Source organism: Poecilia mexicana, unplaced genomic scaffold, assembly GCF_051168715.1.
Source record: "Poecilia mexicana isolate PSO_F unplaced genomic scaffold, ASM5116871v1 scaffold_21, whole genome shotgun sequence".
Taxonomy (NCBI): domain Eukaryota; kingdom Metazoa; phylum Chordata; class Actinopteri; order Cyprinodontiformes; family Poeciliidae; genus Poecilia; species Poecilia mexicana.
Window position 1 is genome coordinate 9,743,929 of NW_028263390.1, and position 23,424 is coordinate 9,767,352.

General features: G+C 40.7%; 2 protein-coding genes across 4 annotated transcripts in view; one reads left to right on the forward strand and one right to left on the reverse strand.

Moving 5' to 3' along the window:
* The window catches only part of tmem244 (transmembrane protein 244), a 49,899-nt gene that overhangs the window by 7,884 nt on the left and 18,591 nt on the right, over positions 1–23,424 (reverse strand). The window lies entirely within an intron of this gene.
* On the forward strand, positions 157–22,935 carry tmem200a (transmembrane protein 200A). Of its 3 annotated transcripts, XM_014996110.2 has the most exons (5): positions 157–1,378; positions 16,331–16,468; positions 16,967–17,184; positions 17,284–17,447; positions 18,592–22,935. In XM_014996110.2, exons 2-5 carry the CDS (start codon positions 16,338–16,340, stop codon positions 19,720–19,722), a joined length of 1,644 nt encoding a protein of 547 aa, XP_014851596.1. In that variant the 5' UTR covers positions 157–1,378; positions 16,331–16,337; the 3' UTR covers positions 19,723–22,935. The 3 variants fall into 3 exon arrangements, with proteins under 3 accessions (XP_014851596.1, XP_087857929.1, XP_087857930.1); XM_088001803.1 differs by having other exon boundaries at positions 16,967–17,447; XM_088001804.1 differs by lacking the exon at positions 157–1,378 and having other exon boundaries at positions 14,872–16,468; positions 16,967–17,447.

The window sequence follows — 23,424 nt, forward strand, 5'->3', positions numbered from 1 at the left end:
CCTCAACTACAAGCTGCTGTGTTTTCACTGAATCACTTCCTGCATGTAAACACAGGAAATGACACGAATGCCAACATCTGCACCGCTTTTTTTGCTGCCCTTATGTGTATGCCTGTGTGTGCGTGTGTGTGTGTGTGTGGGGGGGGGGGGGGTGTGCGTGTGTGTGTGCGTGTGTGTGTGTGTGTGTGTGGGTGTGTGTGTGTGAGTGAGTTCATGAGTTTGTGAGAGGGGGAGAAAGGAGGGAGGAAAGTTGAACAAAGCAGTGCTGGAAATAACAGATAGATAAGACACAGACTGTGCATTGCAGCCAAGTGGACAAACTACTAGTACAGTACAATTTTAGCTTCACAATTACTTTTTTTTTTTTTTTTTTTTGTATTTTATACGTTTTGTGTTTGTTGCATTTATTTCTCTCCAAGGATATGGATGTTAACAAAGACGTCACAAAGCGTTCTCTCCGCCTCGTTGGTGTTATCTGCTCCCTGCAAGGATTTACTCCCCGACTTGTTATTCCTCTTAAATATAAATGAAACACGCATGCATGCTCTTCCTCCTGGGCGTACATGCAGATAATACAGCCCCCTCTACATCTCTCTCTCTCTCTCTCTCTGCTCCTTCCACAGTCTCGCATTCCCACGAGCGTAAACGCTTTCAGAAGACCTGGATGGAGCTGCTGCTCGATTCGAATCATTGGATTAAAAAACAAAACAAAAACAAAACAAAAAAAAAACACCATTACCTCGCTTGAACCCGGACTTCTTAAAACGGAAATTCTCCATCTGACCCATTTTATAGTACTTTGCTTTTTGTTTGGACGCGCGGTCAAGTTTTGGACCCGAACGCTCCACAAAACGACTTTTACGCATCAGACAACCACAGAGGGCGTCACATTGACCGCTTTTCTGTAGCTTCTTCATCTTCTTCTTCTTTTGCATTGTAATACCTCTGTTACAATGCAAGCTTTTACGCGTCTAAATAATCCGAACGAGGAGGAGGAAAATGATTTCTCTTAATTAGCGTGTTTCTCCGCCCTCATCATCCTCTGCGCGCGTACTGTGCTCTCCACCAGGCGTAAAGGGTGGAGAAAAAAAGTGTTCTGCGCACAAATCGACGCTTCTTATCGCTCAAGTCCTAATTTGAGGCAAGGAAACTGCCGACATGACGCCTCTCGGTCTGCCTTAAAGAAGCTGGGATGCTGGTGAGGGCTGCTGCTGTTTCCAAGAGGCTGCATGGGAGCGAGCTGTCATCTTAGTTCTCCCCGGCGTGGCATCATCTCTCTGGAAGTAGTGGGCTTCAGTGTGGAAGATGGCTTTTGACTTTCCCCCAGGATACAAAGCGTAATTTACACCGTGATAGTGGAGACTCGTCTTTCAGTAAGGTAGGAACCAACCGATCCAACTTCTGATCCAATAATTAAAGCTGACAGCCATGCATGCATTAACGATACGTAATGAGAAACGTGACCTTTGAAGTTTTTTTTTCCACATTTTCTCGCATTATTTCCACAAACTTTATTCAAATTTTATATGATGATCAACTCAATTAGTGTATAATTGTGAGGTGGAAAGTAAAACTTAAAAATATAAAACGTTCAGTTCCTCTTTACTCTGGTACTCTTAAATAAAATCCAGCCCAACCAAATGAGTAAACAGAGTAATTCGTCTGTTCAGTGAATGCCTCAAAGGTTTATTTGAGAACAAAGCAGCTATCTGAAGAAGAAGAAAAAAAAAAAACTCACCAGAATCCACAATTTACAAATCTGACCCTCCTGGAAGAGTATCAAAAAAGAAAAAAAGAGAAAGAATGCCATAAAAAGTCCCCTTTTGGATGTGCTACAAGCCACATGGAGGGCAAAGCAAACACACTGAAGGAGGTGCTCTGGCCAGATGAGACCAAAATTAAATCTTTGGTCTACATACAAACATTCAGACGTCCTCCGATCTGAACCGTTCCATTGTAGCTCTGAATTTAGTTCGGTTTTATGTGTTTGCAACATACGACGCACGAGTCAACACATTCAGACATTCACAGATGACAATGTGTTCGAAACTGTAGTAGATAAAAGTACCTTTCATTGCAGTTGCATAATCGCTCAATTAAAGTCCTAGAAAATCTAACCTTTAGTCATGAGATTTTAATTATTCAGTTGGGAAGGAAATCGTCTGTGAAGGCAGAATTGCTTTATATGTGATCAAATTATTATTATTATTGGCGCCCCTCTTGCGTATCCCCCTTTTTCAAGTGGGGCGTCATTGATTCTTCTGCTTTAACACTTCCTAAATTTGGTGCAGAGAGCATTTTTTTTAAATCTAAAATCCTGTAACATTTTAAAGAGTTCATGATGTCACACACTCTAAATGTATTGTCTTTGTGAAACAAACGCAATCCTTCATCGTACTTAGCAGCAGGCTAAGTGTGATGGTCATTTTGATTCTTCTTTTCACTCCAAACCAACCTGAACTTTTTGCCTCTCCAAAGATCAATCTCAGTCTCATCTGACAAAAGAAAAACAGTTCCAGTCTAAATCCCAGCAGGGTTGAGCAAACTCCAAATGTTTATGTTTGTACAGAAACTGCCTATTTTGTTTCTGGCATGCGGCTGAAAACAGCTGGTTGGCATGTAGATGGTTGCTAAGGCGGCTTTGTGACCCCGAGATCATTTCTGCAGCTCTCAAGCGAGTTAGAGTTGGAGATTTTCACCTGTCTTTTGCTCCCAGTGTGCTGTTAAAAGATAAAAAAGACAACATTAATCCTCTTCTACTCTCCTCGTATACGTGGCCAGCACTCTAACTCCACTTTAAAATAAAATAAAAATGTGTGAAATTATCCTTCCCCCCCCCCCCCCATTTAAGGTTATTTGTTTGGTTTCTACTTGTTAAGAGAGTGTCAGCACTGACCTTTGCCTGACATAAACCACCGGGACATTTCCCTTTTGGACTGACTCATAAGTTTAGGCATGCAATGTTTTCACAGCCAGTTCCTAATATTCAGCCAGTTTTTAGCGTTTGTAAACACATCTAATTTAAGAAAACCTATTCCAGACTGGCAGGCTGCTTTTGTTGTAGCTACAACAGTGTTTGGATTTAACATCCTACAAGTAAAACATTATTAAAACTGCCATGTGTAGAAACAGAAATTAACTCATTAATATTTTAGGTGACCTTTAAATATGTGATGTGTGTCAGGATTCAGATTTTTTTTTAACTTTTGGAATAAGTAAGTTTTTAGGGGAATTATTTAAAGTTGGGCAATCTTACAAAGTTAGATCAAGAAGGATTAGAACAGGCTGCTGAGATCCCAATGCAAAGATCTTATCATGGCTAGGGTACATTCTGTTCATTCCTGCTCTATGATGGTGCACAGACTCACCAGTTCCATATTTCTAATTTTATTTTGACTCCACAGGCTAACGTTTATGCAGCCAGAGCGGATTTTTATTGACTGCTGTTCGCGTTTTCTATCAGTTTTGGAGTTTGGACAAACAGTCGAAACACTTCAGTGCTCTTCAGGTCTAAAGTATTAAATATTGGTTGTACTTGATCGAATCAAGTGTTTTTTGGCCTAAATGTATATTTTTTCCAAGCTTATCTATTTTCAGTGTGAACTTGTGATATCCTGATCCAGATTTTTGTTTTGTTTTGTTTCGTTTTCTACCAAGAAGCTGACATGCTTTGCCAACTTTTATGAGTTTTGGCCAAATCTTAAGTGGGGCAGAGCAAATAAAATTGCACAAAACTTTATTGGCTAGTTGTTAAAATTCATTTCAGGTTTAAGAAGACAGTAATGGTTATTAACTGGATGTTTTTAATGTTCTTAAATAATGATGAATATATGGTGAATTATTTGTTGTAACCTTGAGCTGGAGAAATGAGAACAGCGTGTACAGGCGTTCGGTGCAGGCTCTCCGAATAATCTGGAAAGTCTCGAGGTTGATTGAAAGCGAACTGAATGCCGGAACAGAGGTACACACTGATTTGATGCTATGCGTCTGTGATTGCTCTCCGGACTGAATAGCAGTTCAGCCGTCTAAAGATCAAACTGAGATCTGGCAACTAAACTAGTCCGGAAACACAACCAGGCTCAATCAGGTTAGAATGTGTTAGCAGTGGTTTTAAAAACATTTTTGGGTTACCTCATTGTCTAACGAGGACCTTACCTTCCTCATGTTGTTGTTTTGAATATATGTATAACAAACTTAGAGCATACAACCATAAATTCGCATTCAGCATTAGAGGGTTGGACAAACAAGGCAATGTGTTCAGCACATGCTATTCCCAGGTCTGACCACTAGGTGTTCTTCCTTGCTGAACGCTGACGGCTTTGGTTTCCCAAATCTGGGTGAGATCAGGCAGCTTTATCTTGCTATTTCTGAAAATGTTAGCAAGTTAGCAGTGGTGCATCTTACTTTGTCAACGACAAAGAAAGAGTTTATATATCTTGGACGTCTGTTGTTGGTGAAGAAAGGAGCTCAGCCAAAAAGCGAAGCTGGTGATTTACTGGTTCATCTGTGTTCCTGCCCTCACCTGTCGTAATGGCATATGAGCCATGACACAGAATAATATCCTGCAGCTGAAATGACCTTCAGTCACACAGACGGGGAGAAAACCTCTGAGTTGAACCTCAGCTCCTCCATGTCGTAAGTTTTTGGTGGGTCTAACATTCCTGACCAAAAGACTGAAATAAAAAAAGTTGAAATGAGTTTCCTCACCTATAAAGTAAAGAATTTGTTTTGTAAAAAAAAAAAAAAAAAAGATGCTGCTTTGTTTCTTGAATCACATCAATGTGGTTTTATGTTGAAATAATTTGGAACAACTAAACCAACTCTGTTGCTTTTTCATAACACTAACATGGTCAAAATTAATTGAAAACATTTGGAAGTGTAGTACATGTCTCTTTATTGACAGCAAGGACAGCAACTTTTGCACAAGTTGTGCCTGATTTAAATTTAGTCTCTGAAAGATTCAAAGTGTAAAGATCAAGATGCGCAAGATGCACCTGGAACAAGTCTCTGTTTTTATATAAAATGCTTTTATATATTGCCAAATTTCCTTTTGCAATTTTGAAATAATGAATTAGTTTGCTTTTCATTCATGTCAGTAGTGCAGTTTTAAATGTTAAGAGACACTCTTTATGCTAGATACCGGTGTATATGACAGTCAATCTACAACTTTTCACACTGTGTGTGGTTGAATATAGTCGCAAGCACTCTCTATCAAAGGTGCTATTAACAGTTTGAATGAGAAAGGCACTCTACATTAGGGAAAGAAGAAAAATAGGGCATCTTCTCATCCAATTAATGGACAATCAAGAAGAAATAAAAAGTCATCAGGATATTTCCTTCAGATAAAATTTGTAGGAGGCAACGAAAATAAATCTTGAAAGGAATCAGATGTTGGACAGAATTGGATGTTCCAATAACACGACTTTGCAAAACTGAATCAAACGTCAATTCGATGTTATTGTAAAAACAAATGCCTCTTTTCTAACATTTACAACACTCAATAATTAGATCATCTGTCATTAATAAGCAAAACTTTTCGCCATCCTAAGTCCTGCAAACAGGACCAGGATTAAAGCTTCATTAAAAGTGAAGTAGCACACATGGCTGGGATAGTTTAAGTGCATGCTACCATGCTTAAGACATCAGTTATTAACCCAGGCTGCATGGATTTCTAATGATGCCTAAAGATTTGTGACAAGGTTATGCACCAAAAGTGGCAATGCATCACCGACACCTGGCACAAAGCCATCCTCATACTGGAGGGACATGTCATTAGAGCAGCACAGAGTCTAATTTAATCTGAATAACCATCTTCATTTTGGACCCAGCACAGCATCCAGGAAATATGATGGGTAACCACAGGAATACTAACTGTAAAGCGTCACCAACTATGAATGCATTTTCACTTTTGCACAAGATGTGCCTGATTTAAATTGGACACTGGTTTGACGTGTACATGTTGTGAAAAAGTCAGTAGGACCTACAACAGCCTGTGTTTTTCTAACATATTTGGACATTTGCGTGTTTAAGTTTCTTCTGTATAATTTAACACATTTATTCCCACTTCAAATGGCTCAATCCACACACACACGCACGCACACACACACGCACGTAAACACATACACACAATGACAACACTGGTCCAGATCGGACCCTACTCTTCATCCACTGAGCCTGCAAGGATTATGTCAATTTTGAAAATTACATAATGAATAAAACAATTGCAGTGACTAAAATAACTAAAAGTTGACAAGTGATCTACGAAGTTTAACAGTTTTCCTTTACCACTGGAGCATCACTGGTTTAGATTTGAGTTGGTACGGTAATTTTAAGGAAAGAGCAAAAGAAGGGAAAAGAAAATAACTAAGTATAAATCCATGTTGAAGAATAATGAGTCCATGATTTATAAACTAGTCTGTGTTGAGTTATCATATTTTGTTGGGTATCTGTTGGGCACTCTGAATCCACTTATTTGTATATTTCACAGTTTTTGAGTCTAAATTCTTTCAAAATGTAATTTGAAATTAGCTACTAATTTGAGGGGTACAGTTAGAAGACAAAATAAATCATAATGGACTTTGGATTTTGCCTGGACAGATCTTTCTAACTAAAATTTGAGACAAAAAAACAACTAATAAACAAACAAAAAGAAGAAGTTGTACAATCAGCAGATTACTATTTTATGGAGAAGGTCAAACAAAAGAACCACCGATAAGCCAGCACCTCTAAATAGAGAGGCGCTTTGTAATGACAGGTGCTCAGTCGTTGGTTTATTTGTTTTTTCAGAATTAGCTTAATTATGCTAAATCAAGAGTCACTGTAACCTTGGGACCTGTTTACAGAAAAACAGAGTTACTCATTGAGCCAAATGAATAATAATAAGACATCCTCGGAGAGTTTGGATTTAAGAATCATTATAAAGTCAAGTGGCTTGTTGGCTAATCCTCCTTCGCTGATATCAAGCAGTCTGGATAATCCCGTTGAAGAGCCTCTGTCGTAGCAGGTCAGCAGTTTCCTCACTGTCACTCTTAAGACCCCAAAAAGATGACAAGAGAGTGAATTTGTCAGGGAAACACCGACGAGATTTGCGATTTTTCAACAACAAAAAAAGAGCATATGGATATCAAAACTTCAGAAGTTGGTTACTGCGTCAGTTCAGATGGGGCTTATTGGATCCTGGTTGTAGTTTAGTTTGGACAAATGTGTGACTGGCTGGCAGTCAGGATTGGTGGGATGACAAAAAAATGAGTCATTTGACTGGAATCAGCAGGGGGCTTCTCAATCCGAAGGGTAATTTAGTCGCATGGAGCTCCATTCCTCATGTGAGGCCGTATTTCTTAAGTGTGATCAATACGAGTCGTTTAAGAAGAAACAGCATGTTTCATCAATCTAATGACGGTAAAAAAAAATAAAAAATAGAATGATGTTAAAGGGAGTGCAGGATTTGACACTTAAGTGGTTACATCAGAAAATATGCTTCCAAAAGGTCAGTGTGAAAACACGTAGTGACATATCCTCCAGACAGATGACTCACCAGTGACCGCCAGCCCGTAGGAGAACAGCACGAGCGCTCGCTCATTATCTGCTTTTGCCTTGGCTTGCTTTTTTTTGTTTTTGTTTTTGTCTCCGACACTCGTTCTGACGAGAATTGCCAGTCGTCTAAGCTTAAACGACATCACAGCGGCTGCGTAATTACCGAGATCAGTTTTAAAATGAAACGGCACTGACAAACAAAAAGAACGATGGAGTCGGAAGAGCTGACGGGAAATTACAGACTACCCCCCTCGTCTCCCCATGCGCTTCACGTTTTGCCCTATCCGGGCAGAGGGCAGATCATGTCCTTCCACCTTGCCACCATTAAAATTACAGATTACTGTCCTTGCAACTACATTTGCGTTGTAAATATCCAGAAAAAGGAAATCTGACATCTGTAGTCTCTCAATTTGGAAATTTTTAATAATTTTTAAAATTGAACAAACAAATATCTTGTCAGACAAATGCTATGCATCCAGTGCTAGTTATGTCTTTTTTAAATTTCAAACTTAGTGTTGGACCAGTGAGAAATCTCTGCGGGAATTGTGGATGATTTAGACTTTTTTTTTATTTTAAAGACTGAATGATGGCCCTTAGAGGATTTGGCTTACCTCATGTTTTCTTCCAGGTTAAATAAAGCACAGTGGATACAGCAGTATTAAGTAAAAAGCATGACTGAAGCCTCATTTGGGCAACATCTGTGCAGCTAGACTTCACCTTTGACCTTCTTACTGTAGTTAAAGTGATTCAGAAAAAGCCTCTGACTATAGGGAAGAGATTTTCTGCTTCTGCGTGGCACAATATTTCCTGACTGATGATACTCACTGACAAAAGGAAAGTCAGCTTTGACGAACCTCCTAACAATGTTGCACAAATTTCTCTGCAAATATTTACGATTTTATACTGAAAACGTAGATTTTTTTTCCCCCTAATTCTGATTCTGTCTTCGTCTTTCTTATGTTTGGGTACCACAAAACATCAGCAACATCTGAAATTTGTGGGTGATTTTTTTCTTACCTGCTGATACCATTTTGCCCATTTGGATTCCCCCCCCGCCCCCCCCTTAAAACACATAGATAATAGTTTTCAACACATTTTTTTTCTAATCACACTCCTGTGAGCACGCAGTCATAAATTATTTATATTCAAAGCTTGGGTAGTTTCACACCACGTGTAAGAGAAAGATCTCTGTCACACAGGTTGTAGAACAAATTTAAACCAAGACGGCATGATGTGGAACTGATGTTTTCTGTGAGACATCCACTTCTTTGGCATTATGAACACAACTGAGAAGAAGTGTTTGATTTTTTGCGGAGGGAGAAACTTCGCGATACTGAAGGTTCACGTTCCTGTTTTCACCTTCCTGCTGCCGCTGGGTGTGCACGAGTTCTCGTGAATGGAAAAAGAGTCAGAGTGTGTCTTGTGTTCCAGGCCCAGACCCAAACAGAGTGGCCACTAATTTGGGCAGCATTGGTGTCCCATCCTTCTCTAAATGCTGTCAGCACTCACTTTGTTTCTTCCTGTATGAGGAGGAAAACTTAGAGTTTCCTGTGCTGTGTATATTCTGAAATATTTGCAGTCATGTTGGTAGACTTATCTGCTGTTTCTCTTTAAGCAAACAAGACTATTGCTCCCTTTATTTGTTTCCCAGCTAACGTTTTGAAATCCTGATACATGACGGCAGCCCGTGGCCAGAAGCAAAATCAAACGCACCATGAGTCTGGCAAAGAATGAAAACTTGAGAACTTCATGTGCTCAAATCTATTGGAACCTCGCTGAACACACCCACACCGGTGGTTGGTTGGTAGTATAAATTAATGGAGGGGTAGCACTCTTACACAGCTTGTGGTGTTTATGTGTTCTGCCCTTAAGAGTTAGGGTGTGTGTGTGTGTGTTTCATGCTGGCACACAATGGCTGCCCAATGAAAGCTGGGACTGGCTCTAATGATTCCCATGGTCTCTTTGTTCTGTACAAATGAATTTAATCGTTTTATTCTGCCGTAACCCTGCGGCAATAATGCAAATGTATGTCGGTGCAGTATGTCTTTCTACTTAAAATACATTAATTCTGTAGCAATAAAAATAAACCCAACTAGTGGAAGGGGAAAGTCTGGACTTGTGACGAAGGGTAATTGCATTTCTCATCGCGATACTATTTCAAAATTCTTAGTTTGAACCCAGGTCAGCCTGGTTTTCTTTTTTTCCTATTATCTTGTCAAACTCAGATCTATATTTGGGCTTGTAATGGTTAACCCAAAACATGTTGAAAAAGGACAATATTTGAAGTCAATCTGATTTATTTTCAACATAAAGCACTCCCTGGGTGGTTATTCTTTGTCAGATTCTGTTGTTATTCTTGCTTTGCGTTTTCCCTCCCGTCAGATCTAGTTGTTTATTGTTCTGGCACAAAAGGTCTCCTTCCGGCTTCCTCGGTGTCCCACTCAATATCTGCCTCTGAAAGCTAAACCTCAGAAGCAGCGTTAAACGTAAAGCGTAACGGATTCCCAGCATTGTAATCGAATTGAAACACCAGTTTTTAGCGGCGCGAGTTGCTTTTTTGGACCGATTTCCAGGCAGTTAAAGGTTAAAGTTTTGCAAACAAGTTCTTGGGATGTTTTGTGAAGCACGTCTTTCAGTGGAGAGCTTCTGCTTCGCCAGGCTTTTGTCACACCTTTTGTGTCTTTCTCGTCCTTTTAAATCTTGGCTCACCTTACTCTATGACATCTGGGCACACAGTTTGTTGTAGTAAATTAAGTCTGTGTGCAGAGAATGAAAAGTCTGCCAGTGTGCTTTATGAAATCACATGCAGAATAGCCGTTTCTGTCTTTATCCTCATCCTGCCTCCATCTGGTTTCAACCTCTTTCCCCCCGCATTTCCTTTTTTGAGCACTATCCCACCTGTTGTGCTCACTTCCTTTTCCACTTTTCCTCCTAAAGCAAGGAGCTGGAGACTGCGTAAATCTAGAACTGTGGCACAAATCGCCTCCCCCCCCCCCAAAAAAAGATGTAATTAACAACCTGAATCTAGGTCTCTCTTTCGCCATCTCCTCTACTCATGTTGCATCCGTTGCCAGCTCCGTGCGCCTCTGTACACCCACCGCCTTGTTCCATGCCAGTTTCCTTTGGCGTCGCCTTCTTTTCTCCTCCCGGCCGTACCCGTTTCCAGCTGATAAGAGGACGGCAACCGTCTCATTCCAAATTTTAAAAAAAGTCACAGAACGGGATTCATATTTAAAGTGATTTGTTCATGATTCACATTCCTCATGTGTTGTAGCAGCCAGCTGTGCTGTGATGCTAACTGCAGTTGTTTCACACTTTAATTTTTTTGGAGAATGCTGCTGAAATGCAACTTCTGCGAGTTTTGAAGAAAGTGTTTGAACATCTTTTGGAGTGTCCAGGATTATGTCCAGGATTATCTCTCTGGGTCTCCATACAGAGAGATAAAAAAAAATAAAAATAAGTATATAAGAATGTCAATTTTATGATGACATCCATCCATCCAGAAATATTTACGACCTTCAAACATCCAGTGTCACAATGACCTTTTGCGAAGTTGTCTGGTATGTTATGCTGCCCTTTGTTTAATCTGGGTTTCATTTTTTCTTGGTGACAAAGTTTAAGCACCTTAATAAAGTTAAGCAAGCAGTAAGCAGCTGGTAAGAGCCGTCATAATCGGCTAGGCCCACTTTAAATCCTAACCGAAACGGAGGGACTTCTCTTTACTGCAAAGAGAAAGAGGAGAGATGGCTCACTTTTTTACTCCGTGCCTGTAGTTGTCATTCCTGTGCACACAGCTGGTTTGTTGCTATAGAAACATGTCACCTAGCAGCAGATGTAGTTGCTATAGGGACAATAATCTCGTGTGATGTGTCATATGGAACTGGGAGTTTGTGGTAATCCTTAAAAACACCTGTCGTTGCTCCAAGACATAATAAGCGCAGGGGTGAACACGGACGTATTGAAATGCAGTGGGTGACGGAAAAGATACAACTCAGGGTGGAAAACATTTCTCAAGGTGTTTGAGTTGTTTTTTTTTTTTTTTAATGCTTGAGGGTGTCCAATGGCTTTGTGCACACAGATTAACAACGAGAACAATTCATTCATTACCGAGGCGATCGCACGGCTAATTTATTATTCACCAATGGAGATATCACATTATTATTAGCTAAGAGGGAGAAGAAGGATGTGAATTCAAACGGGAAACATAATGCAATCGCAGGACTGATGGGACATGTAGTTATTTTTAAACAACTAAACCCTGTGCCTTCTAAGAACGTTCAATATGCATGATGGGCGCAGATGAACCGACTGTCTGTTGGCCGCCGAGCTCGCTCTCTGAATATCAGCTCTTCGTTTGATTCAGGCTCTCGTCTCGTTGTGTCAGAGCCGGAGTGGTTTCTCGTTAGGCTTCTGGTGTGTCTGTTACAGCAACAGTTCCTTCCTCTCCGCTCGTTTCTCACTCCAGACTCGTTAAGACTACAGTACAAAACGCACCAGGCTCGATTCCCCCTCATTTTCCGGGGGACGTGGGGGGAAAAGGCATTTCTCTCTCTCTCTTATCTTGTTCATTGTCAGATCTTGCTTCCCTCGCCGCCACTTTGTCTCGGAGAGGCTTTTTTTTCGGCGAGGTTTGGGTCATGACTCATTGTTGCACCTTGGCAGGTGCAAAGTTGAAAGCACTTCCTTGTTTCCCTCTCTGTTCCCCCTTCTTTTCCTCACTCAGCCAATTTTCCCTCCATAATCCCCGTTTCTTGTCCTGCATCGTCAACCGTTAGCCATTCCTCTTATTTGTGGAATAAGTGAACGAAAGAAATCTCTCCTGTTGCTGTAAAACACCGTGTGGGTTCATGTTTGACGCACGTTGAGGAGCAAAAAGGAGAGAGCTGAACCAGATCAAACCCGAGAAAAGTGGCTGCTTGTGTTTATCCTTGTGTGTGATTCACCATCTGTGATAAAGCCCTCTTCAGTAACCGAAAGGATGATTGACAAGATTAATACGTATATATGGCTGAAGGAGAAAAGAGGGGTAGGCGGAGGAGAGACCCTCCGGTTCTGTGCAATTTTTGGCTTCCTGAGATTTGTCAGGGCTTTGATTATTCCTTTAGGGTACGGGAGAGAGGGAAGGAAAGAAGAAAAACAAGAAGTGACCAAATTAGACTGATTTAAAATTAGAGAAAGGATAAAAATAGAACGAGGAGACGACACGAGACAGGAGGGGGAGCGAGATAAACAACGTGAAACCAGATCCGGGCTGGAAATGTTCAGATCTTCAAGCTTATTTTAATGTCAGACAAGGATGATCCGAGTCCACGCAAAAAAGTTGTCATATCATTTGAAAACTAGGATCAGGCTAACCAACCGGGTAGCTGTGCTGAGACTTTGATGTGATGAGAGGGTTCGAGGGAAAAAAAAATAACTGCATAAAATAACAGTAAAAATCAAAAGTCATAATTTCAGTCAGGTTTTATTAAAAAATGTTGCTTCTGGCAACAGCAAATGTTACCTCATGCACACCTGATTACATGGTGATTAAATAATTAGACACTTATTACAGACCAAGCAGTTCTTTATAATATTTCTGATTACAGTGAAGATGAAATAACAATAAATCTGAGATTAATTGTGCAGATTTCCACATGGGAGTGCGTTGGTTTCCCTCAAGAAATTCAATTAATTTAATTGTATTTAATCAGGCTTATTTGTGTCCAGTATTGACAAAAAATTGGTGATCTGAAACACGCAAGTGTGACAAGAAGCCAAACCAGAAAAAAATTTGCAAGAACGAAATACTTCTTTACAATACCTTTGTTCATTATCTCCAAATTTGCTCACTGAATGCAAGCAAGCAGCAGTAATTGTTCAATGAAAACACATATATACTGAATGATTTGTGCATCTCAAAGAATTAATAATACTTGTTAAGTATTTGTAATAACTGATCATTGCTGCATGAAGTTAAGGTGACTCAAAGAGTAGTCGTAGTTTGGTTTTGGGGGCCTTTAGAGACCAGAATAGGGAAATACCTTTAGAATGAGGTCAATGTAACTAAGCAACATCTGGCCTGGTTGTTCTACTTTCATTTCCTCGTACTATTCATCAAAGTTTAACAGGATTATGAAAGTCTAACCTGCTTAAAATGTATAAAAAAAGAGCGTTGCTGCTGCTGCTTCTTCTTCTCCTCATGTTCGCCTAATGACAGACTGACAGCTTGAGTGTCTCGCTCTCTGCTTTCACAAGATGAAGTCGTGCTTTCTGGTCCACAGTTCAGTTTAGGACTAAAGATTGCATCCAAAATTGTTGACTGCGAGTTTCTTTTTGGAGGGTTCTGTTGACGAAATACCTGAACTCAGACATGTTGCATCTTTAACGGGGGGAAAAATGTGATGAATGGACTAAATTTATGCAGCACTTTCAAGTCAAATCAACCACTTAAAGGTTCTTAAAGCCATTCACCCAATCACACTCACAAACACCAATATATGCATGAGGTTAAGCGCCCAGCCAAAGGACACAACAACACGTAAAGCAACTTTGCGATGCACAAACTCTAAGCAACGAGCCCAACGTTTGCACAAAGAAACAGTGATCACGACCTCTGATAATTCTCTAACGGCAAACAGCTCCTGTTATCTTGCTCTTTGCTGCTCGGGATTGTTTAGGGATGACACTTTTGTGAAACAATGTTTCCCGTTATGCATCTAAAATGCAGATTCCCCGCCTTACGACAAAAGCATGAACGAGGCAGCAACTGTAAATGTACAAATAATTTCAGACATTGAAGGTAAATACTGGTGGAATGCAATACTCAAGTTACTCAGAATTAAAAACAGAGTCAATTTAATCCTCCACAAGGACAAAGATAATGTTCACGTGAAACCAGATTACAGAGCTTTTGAACCCAAATGACGGCTCTTAAAAAAATAATCTGGTGTTTGTTTCAAGCTCTCATCTTTTAATAGCTATTAATAGACATCAGAGCTGGTGGAGAGCAGAGCTGAGGGTTCATTTAAATGCTTAATAATACGTAAGGAAAGCAACAAAAACTGAAATGTAATAAAAACAAGGTTTCACTGGGACTTAGGAGCTGATCTGGTTTTGGTTTAAAAAAAAAAAAACCCTTGCAGGAGAACTCTAATTAAATTTACACAGCTTCTGCAAAGTCATGTTGTCCTGACGCTGGCTACCTAAAACATGACACTGCTTGTAATAATCGCAAATCTGTGCATCACGTACATTTCATTTGCACTCCGAGCAGAACATGGTTTCACTTTTAAACATTTTCTGTGGCTTTAAATAGACACTGCTATGCAATGGTAGCCATATTCAAATTAGACAAACGCAGCTATGATCCCTTACAGCAAAGGTCGGCAGCATTGTCAGAAAGGCTCTACTCTGATTATTAAGTGTCTGAACACTGCAGATGTTCACATCCCTGGACATCTGTTCACCAAAGCAGCTGGTCGTCTGTTTTCTCTATGCCAACATGTGTGCCTGTTTTAAATTTTTGTAATTCTTGTGTGTCTACAGCATCCAGACTGCAGGGTTTTTTTTTTTAGTTTTCTTTGCTTCTGCTCTTGAGGATGCCAAATAAAATGTCTTTATGCTTTAGTGTCCTCCCTGGCTCTCAATTTGAAGCTTGCAGGTACAATGAAGTTATTCAGATCAGTGGCGCTCCATTTAGTGCCGGGTGGAAGAGTTCCTCTGCACAGCCAGCTGACGTTTGTTAGACGCGCAACGCGGCGGGAGCCCCTTTTCATCTACAGTATTGCTAATATTCCTCGCATTGCTACGAAGAACGATGCGAATGTGTCGTATCTAACATCCCCTTTCTTCTCTGCTTTATGTTATCTGTTTTAAGAGGTTCATGCCTGCAAAACATGCTGTGCCTTTTGGATGTAAAAAAAAAAAAGAAGGTAGGAGTCAGTTTGGGCTGCAACAATGCTATAGTATCTACAGTTTAAATATCCAGGAAGTCCCATTGAGATTAGAAATTTATTTCACATGGGAGACTTGACCCAGATCACAGCCATACAAATCAGAAGTAAATTAAATAGATATGTAATAAACAAAATGGAACACATTTACATCGTACTCCCCCTTTAAAGCACCTGAAATGTTCACGGATGTGACTGTGGCATGCAGCTGAGCATCTTTTAGTGAAGTTTGGATAAAGAGAAAAAAATAGACTGGACAGCTTCAAAGAAAATATAATGGATAAAACGTTCCAGGCTGGTCATCCATCATATGAATTCAACCCTTATCAACGGAATGATGCTTTTATCTTATTCTGCAGAAACTTTTCTCTCCTCTTGTCAGTTTTCGTCTTCTGCGTACCGGTTGTGCTGAAGTTGGCTGATTTATGGCTTTTGATTAAGCAGAAAGGTGGAGAGAAATGGTCTTTTTCTGCTGATAGCTGGGCACTGACTTCAGGGGCACGACTCAACCAGGCCTTGGTTCGTGTTTGCTGAGTGAACGCGTTTGGAGATGCTGCAAGTATCTGTTTGCCTTGCTGTAGACTGCAACAGAAAAAAAAATGCCTGGATCTGCTCTAAAAATAGCATTTTTATTTCAAATGAATGTATTCGTTTGTTTCCATGTTTTGTCCTGGTTTTAGCAATGACATTTTCAAGCATTGGGATTGCACGATTTTGCAGCATTAAACTGAACAGAAAAAGACTTTTCCAGTGAATGTATCATTTGTCATGCTGAATGATTAGCATCATTTAAAAAAAAAAAAAAAAACTAATTAAGCACCACAAATTAACTCAACGACCTCCCGATGTGTGTCTGTCTGCAGGTAAAGGATGACTGCAGCAGCAGGTGTACTGACAGGCTTGGCCAAGCTCAAGCGCCAGGACTCGGCCCGCTCTCAGCATCGGCCCGTACCACCCGCATCACAAGGCTTGGCTAACCCCGGCTCCGAGGGCGCGCCCAGGTGATGTTTCTTCAGGAATTTAAAACACAAACTTGTTTTCAGTCACACAACTTTTTTGTTGTTGTTATTGAGTTAAAGGAGATTTTTTATTTATTTTTATTTTTTTGACAAATGAGGGAGCGTCCGTTAACGGTTTGATAGATTTCTTTTCGGTAAATTTCAAGTTTGGAACTTTATAAAACTTTATCAGTTACTCAAAGATTGATGAATATGTCATCAGGATTTTTGCCTTTTTAACTTTTTACCTCATTCTTACTCATACCTGACATGTTCTGCAGTGTGATTAAAAATTTACCTGGAAAGTAAGGAACAAATTAAAACTATCTCAAACACATATAAGCTGCTTTAGATTTCTGACTGAAAAAGCCATCGAACTCTAAACAAAATCCTAAAAATGTGATCCAGGAATGTTGTCCAAAACCAATAAAAGTGTAGAAGATAGTACGGTTGCTTTGAACCAATAAATAAATCAATATTTTATGCCTCTGTTTCTCTTAGAAAGCGGAAGCGACGCACAGACGTTGTGGTGGTCCGAGGAAGGCTTCGACTCTACTCGGCTTCTGGCTTTTTTCTCTTCCTGGGACTTATCATCTTGGCAGTAGGGATTGGTATGGCGACCCTCGGTTATTGGCCGCACAACAAAGCCGTACCAACAGGAGGAGGAAACGAAGTGAAGATGGGGAAAGGTGTGACCAACGCAAGCCATGATGTTCAAGGTAACATTATATCTGAGTGGGCTCACAAAGCTGCTCCAACCCGGGTTTTTTTTTTTTTTCTCCACTTTGTTACTCATTTTCTCTGCGCTCTGATTTTAGACTCGTCTTCAAAGCGGACGGGCGGCGCTCTGATGCGGTTTCTGGAACAACATCTTCACTCTGAGAGGATGAAGATGCTCGGGCCCTTCACCATGGGCATAGGGATTTTTATCTTCATCTGCGCTAATGCAATACTTCATGAAAATAGAGACAGGGAGACGAAGGTAGGGATGAAATTTTCTCGGATCATACATCAAATTTCCATTTGGATCAGATAAGTTCAATAACGCTTGCAAGTGGATTTTACTTTCCGGATAAGTAATGATTTAAATTATTCCTTGCCAGTCCCATATTCTCATTTCTCTTACTCTTTATAAAGTGGAAAGCATGTATTCTGTTCTCAGCGTGTACAGCACCCCCACTAACACGCAGATTTGATTTCTTTGGACCTGCTTTCACTTTTATGTCTGCAATTTGCTTTTGATGACATTTTCTCAGTTCATCTGGTCTTTTCTTCCCCTCCTTGATTTGATCAAACCCCTCCTCTCAGCATCTCCCTTTCCTAGTTACCCAACTGTGCTGAGTTATCGATTGTAATTGAGGCCTCGTACACATGTAGCCGAGTCTTTATATAAACGAGTATCCGTCTCTGCATCGTTTGAAAAAGATAATATCATACACATGGGGTTACAAAAGCGTTCATCCACACAAACCCGCTGAATTACGCCACTGAGCGTTGTTTTAAACATGTCAAACCCATAGGGGGCAGTGTAGAGTAAAGCTACAAGGTATGTCAACCAATCACAATCCTTCAAAAACAACCACGACTTCCTGTTAGGAACAAATTGGGGTCATTTGGGTGGGCAGGCTGTGAGGTTGAACTACTTTTAAACACCTTCTCAGAATAAAAAGATAATAAAACACAAGATAATGTTAATTGGGAATCAGGTGAAAGCATGTGGACGTTGAGCTAAATTGTGCATCTGCTGGAAAACAGCCGTCCTCCAAGTGGTCTTCCTCCTTTGCAGCTCAACATATTGGAACATTTGGGCTCGTAAAAAACAAACAAAGAAGGTAAAAAAAAAAATCAGCACCTATCTGATAGCAATCATCTTTCTTCCACTGCATGCCTAAACAATAACAATAGTCACATGCGTGACGTTAGCAGCACATTTCCGTTGTACACACGCAAACGCTAATGAGGATGATTCTCAAATCTCCATGTCGGTCAGAGTTTTTAATGTTCACAGGCCAAATCACGTGAAAATCTGTTCGGTTTCTCAGAGATCCAGCTATTATGTGGACGAGGCCTGAATGTGGCAAGGAACTACAGGTGATTCCGGCTAACCCAGCTGTCCTCTGCATTAGATAATCCACATGAGGGACATGTACTCCACGGTCATCGACATCCACCGCCTCCGGCAGAGGGAACAGAGACAGTACCACCACCACCGCAGCAGCAGCAGCGTGTGCGCGCGAGACGTGGGTGACCTTCGCAGTTTTGGAGCCGACACGGCGGCGCGCCTGGCCAGCAACTCCCTCCTGGGCTTCTCGTCTCGTTCTGGAAGCAGAGTTGGGTCCACGGAGGAGGAGGAGGTGCTGCTTGGGGATGAAGAGTTCCACAGACACAGAGAGCAGGCCAGGTTGGATTGTAGCTTTGCGGGACTGCTGGCGCCTTTGTACAAGGATGGGCCCTTTTACGGCGCCGGGCTTGGGTTGTCGCAGTCCGACTCAATGCGACACCAGTGGTCGGTGGACGGAGATGGGGAGAAAGGAGGACACCATGCAGGGTCCATTGTCTCCTCCTCCATCTCCGCCTTTACTCTCCCTGTTATTAAGCTAAACAACTGCGTAATTGATGAACCAGAAATGGAGGCAATTACCGAGGAGGACAGAGGAGGCGAGAGGCGGGAGGGAGAGAGGCCAGCGCCTCTGAGCTCCATGGAGTCTCTGGTGGTGCCAGTAGCATCTGTCGCCAAAGCCTCCAAGCCGCCGGGCTTGCAACGCAGCAACTCGGCGTCCTCTTCTTCCCGCAGCTCTCCCTTCTCCTCGTGCAGCCTCTCCCCGGCTCCCTCCTCTACCTCAGGCTGCTGGCTCTCGCCGGGAGCGGCGAGGAGCGACTTTGGATCCAACTCCTCTTTGCACATGCTGAACAGCCACAGCCACTCCAAATCCCTGGACCTGGAGCGCGGGCCCAGCGTGCTGAGCGTGCGCTCGGAACAGCGGAAGCACCCCAGCTGGCCGCGGCTCGACCGCAGCAACAGCAGCCGCAGTCACAGTGGGAACAGGGGCAGCAGCAAGGGATACACGCGCCTGGAGGACAGGGAAGAGCAAGCGGAGCGGCTCTCGGACGAGTCGGCGTCCCCGACAGACAGACGCGACTACAGCAAGCGAGAGAAGCTGCTCATGATATCCAGGTCGCATAATAATCTGAGCTTCGAGAAGGATGAGTTTAATAGCAGCACATTGAAGAGAGGAAGCTCGGAAACTCGATTCTGAAGGCGCGCGAAGGAAGCGGCAACACCGACTCTCTCCTGGTCTGTAAAATTGTTCTTCACCCTGTCTTAGTTGATGACGACGAGACCAAGTTGTGCTTTTAAGACAAGTTCTTTTTTTTCTTTTAACAAGGAGCAATAGCACCAGTAAGTAACACTAGAACCTGCACAGCAAAAAGGTTTTACACTTAAATGGCTGTCTGATTCCACATGCCTGCTTTACGACAGTAGCTGTTTTACAGCTGACTCTTGCATGTGGAAGGCGGCGCTCCCTGCGGGGGTCAATGCAACGACTTCAAATTACATGAATATGCTCTGGTGTTTAACAAACTGGACCAGGCATCAGACAGCGATGTTAAATGAAGACAGTGGCCTGCAAATAAATACGACAAAGAGGCCCTCATTGCCCTGTGGCCATGTAATATTGACCTTTCCCAGGAACTTCAGTACAAAGATGGCTGCAAATACCAACAGTTTGGTATCTGTGGCTGCGGCTCTGCTGCGGGCATTTTTCAGCTAACTGCTAGGTTAGATTTTACTCAGGATTAGTCATCTCTACATATGGCCACAAACCCACTCAGAGTACGGAAAATCTCTTGTTTTATTAGTAACGATTGTGTCACTGATTGAGGAATATTTTCAGAAACATTTTGGAATAACTCCTGAACGAAATGAACATCTCTCAAACCAGATCTTTTCTTACTTACCGTTTAGTTCCTAAAACCAAATGTGCAGAAAATTTGGCTATGGCTTAATAACCATATCTGAACCCAATCTCGTCTACGAAGAATACAAAATTTGAAAGGCACATTTCTGCTTCAACTGTATTTCCAGCTGTATCTGGAATGGAAAAGACGGCCAGGACTAAAGAGAAATGATGCGGGACTGAAGACTCCTCAGTGTTTCAGTCCCTGATTCGTTTTTGTTCTTTTTTGTTTTTTTTTTTGCTGGTCGTGTTTTCATAAATCACCATTTGAAGCAGTTTTACACACATTAGTTTCCAAAGATTGCCACATGTAAATAGCTTTGTCCCATCACAAGATGCCGTCACACATTTTCTTCCATTAAACTGCAAACAAATGGAACATAATTCACGAAGCAGCTGAAACTGTCCTTGAAAACAGGAAGTAGACCAATACAGCTGCATCTCCTGTTTACGTTTTTATTTATTTCACCTGTACTTATTTAATTCTTGTCAATTGCAAAGCAATTGAACACAAAATTAAGTTTATTGGAAAACTAGAGTATACAACAAATCAAATATCCAAAACATTGCGACATCAGCAACAGACATGGAAAAAAAACCTACACAATCATGAGGACAACTGATAAATATCCAGCAGACATTCTCCAAAAAGTCACATAAGAATCACTACCAGGTGAGCTTTATCCTATTCAGTACATGGAAAGTTGAGTGGAAGGAAAAAGGCCGACAGAAAAGAGGATTCATACGATACAGGAGTTTCACTTTTCTTTCTGACTGAATTACTGAAATAAAATCAATTCTTGATGATGTTCCAACTTGCGTATCTTTTTTAAAATTTGGTTTGGGCTGCTAGATAAAAGTCACGAGACACGTTACGGCGGCCATCTTTGCTGACACCTCTGCAAACGTTTTTTATTGTAGCATTTTCCGCTACATTTGAACCAACAAGGTCGAATAGTAAAATTGTTTTACAGTCTGATGTGTGTTGAGAGTCTTTTTTCAGATGAACTAGTTTCTAGCGGTCTGTGAGTCACTGTTTAATTTTGTTGTTTTTTCTCAGAATAAAATTTATTTTCTCTGAAAAGCGTTGCTCTTATTACTTTTTTTTTAAAAACAACAACATCTATTTATGCAGGGAAATAGAAACGAATGCTTTTTAGCAGCTGTGGGCTGCAGATGACAGTGAAAGATTGATTTTACTGCTATATCAGAAAATTCAAGCCAGCAGCTGGCATGTCTGGTTTTACACATCATGTGTGGTGGGAGAGCATCAGTTTTAACATGTTAAATTATAAAAAAAAATTAAAACATAAGGATCTGCTGCACTTCGCTGCAAAATATGTTTGTGATAAGTCTTACATACAGTCTGTATCATAACTTAGAAACTACTGGAAATACGTCATCATCATCATATTAGTTTTATAACTATTAAACATATCAGTTATGTAGCTGTCACATTCAGTTGTGTTTAATAAATTAGAATATGCTTTCTGATCATGTTTCTCAAATTAGAAGTACATTAAAAAAAAGTCACAAACAAGTATGAAACCTAGTCCATGTTTCCGTTTCAAAATGTTGATGTCTTTTTGGTCTGATGTAAAATTCTAATCTTAAACCATGTGTTTTCGTAAACACATGCTTAAAAAAAGCTATTTGTTACTGAAATAAGTCAACTTTTTCAATAATCCTCCATTGAATATGACTGTGTATTGAAATCTGCCAGATTCCGGCTCTGTTCTTGATGACGAACGGCTTGACATTTTCAAATGTTACAGGCTATGAAATAACTATGCAATTGCCTGTTACTCTGTCAGCGTCATAGAGAACTGTCTGTACAGACTGTAAAAATCTCAGGTCGCACCTGAGATAAATGTAATTGTGTTTCCTGTTAAAATGAATAATCTTTTAATACATACACTCACATTTCTGCGTATTTTGAGCCATGAACTGGGAACTTGCAGAGACGTAGCTGCCTCTGGGATTTTCTGGACCCCAGTCTGCCTTTTTATTGGCCTAATCTCACAATAGTTTTCTGTTTTTGGCACAGAGGCATTGATCCCTTGGGGATGCTATTTCTGCATCAGACAATGGTACAATTAACTTTCTGGCCATCTCTGGGATCTCGGCTCTGCCTCCTGGCAACACACACAGATTTGGTATTACATTTCACAGAAATTCATCTTCCTTTCTATTTGTGAGAAATTGTATTGGATGTAATCCATGTTCTTGTGTAATAAGGCTTCAGTTTAGTTGGACCATCATTACTTGGCAAACATGCATTAGCATAGCAACTCAACACATTTCAGTCAATGTATAAAGAAACGCATCTAGCACAAGAACTTGCCAAATAAAAAAAAAGCTTTTTTTTTTTTACCATGGCATGTCACAGGAATTTGAATAAACTTAAAAAGAGTATATTTTTCTTTTAAGAAAAACAGCATAAAGAAAAAACCAAAAACAGACAACTACCAAGAAAACAGAAAACACCCCAGAGGAGGAAAAAAAAAAGGGGAACAAACAATAAGAAAAAAATATCTGGGAAAGTACAAAGAATTACCTGATGTGGGAGCCGATCATAAAAGACCAACGGACAGAAATTAGGTTAAAAAAAATGAAAAAAAGGTTAGAACAGTATCAGCTGAAAGTCGTTTACACTGTCCATACCTGCTTATCCATGCAGGGCTGTGGAGGGACTCAACAGGTCGCAAGTCCCTCACATGGATTCAGAGACACACAGGACAACAACGATCACTCCTAAGGGGAGGTATTTAGAAAAACTATTGGTAACACTTTATTTGAAGGGGTGAGCATAAGACTGACATGACACTGTCATAAACATGACATAACATCTGTCATGAACATAAAGAAGTCTTTATGAAGGTTTATGAGAGTTGTCATGAAGTGTCATTTGGTAAATAATGACATTTTTAATGCAAAGTTGCTCTAAATTAAAAGTCCATTAAAAGTGCCAGTTTTGCATGATTTTGTAAATTATGATAA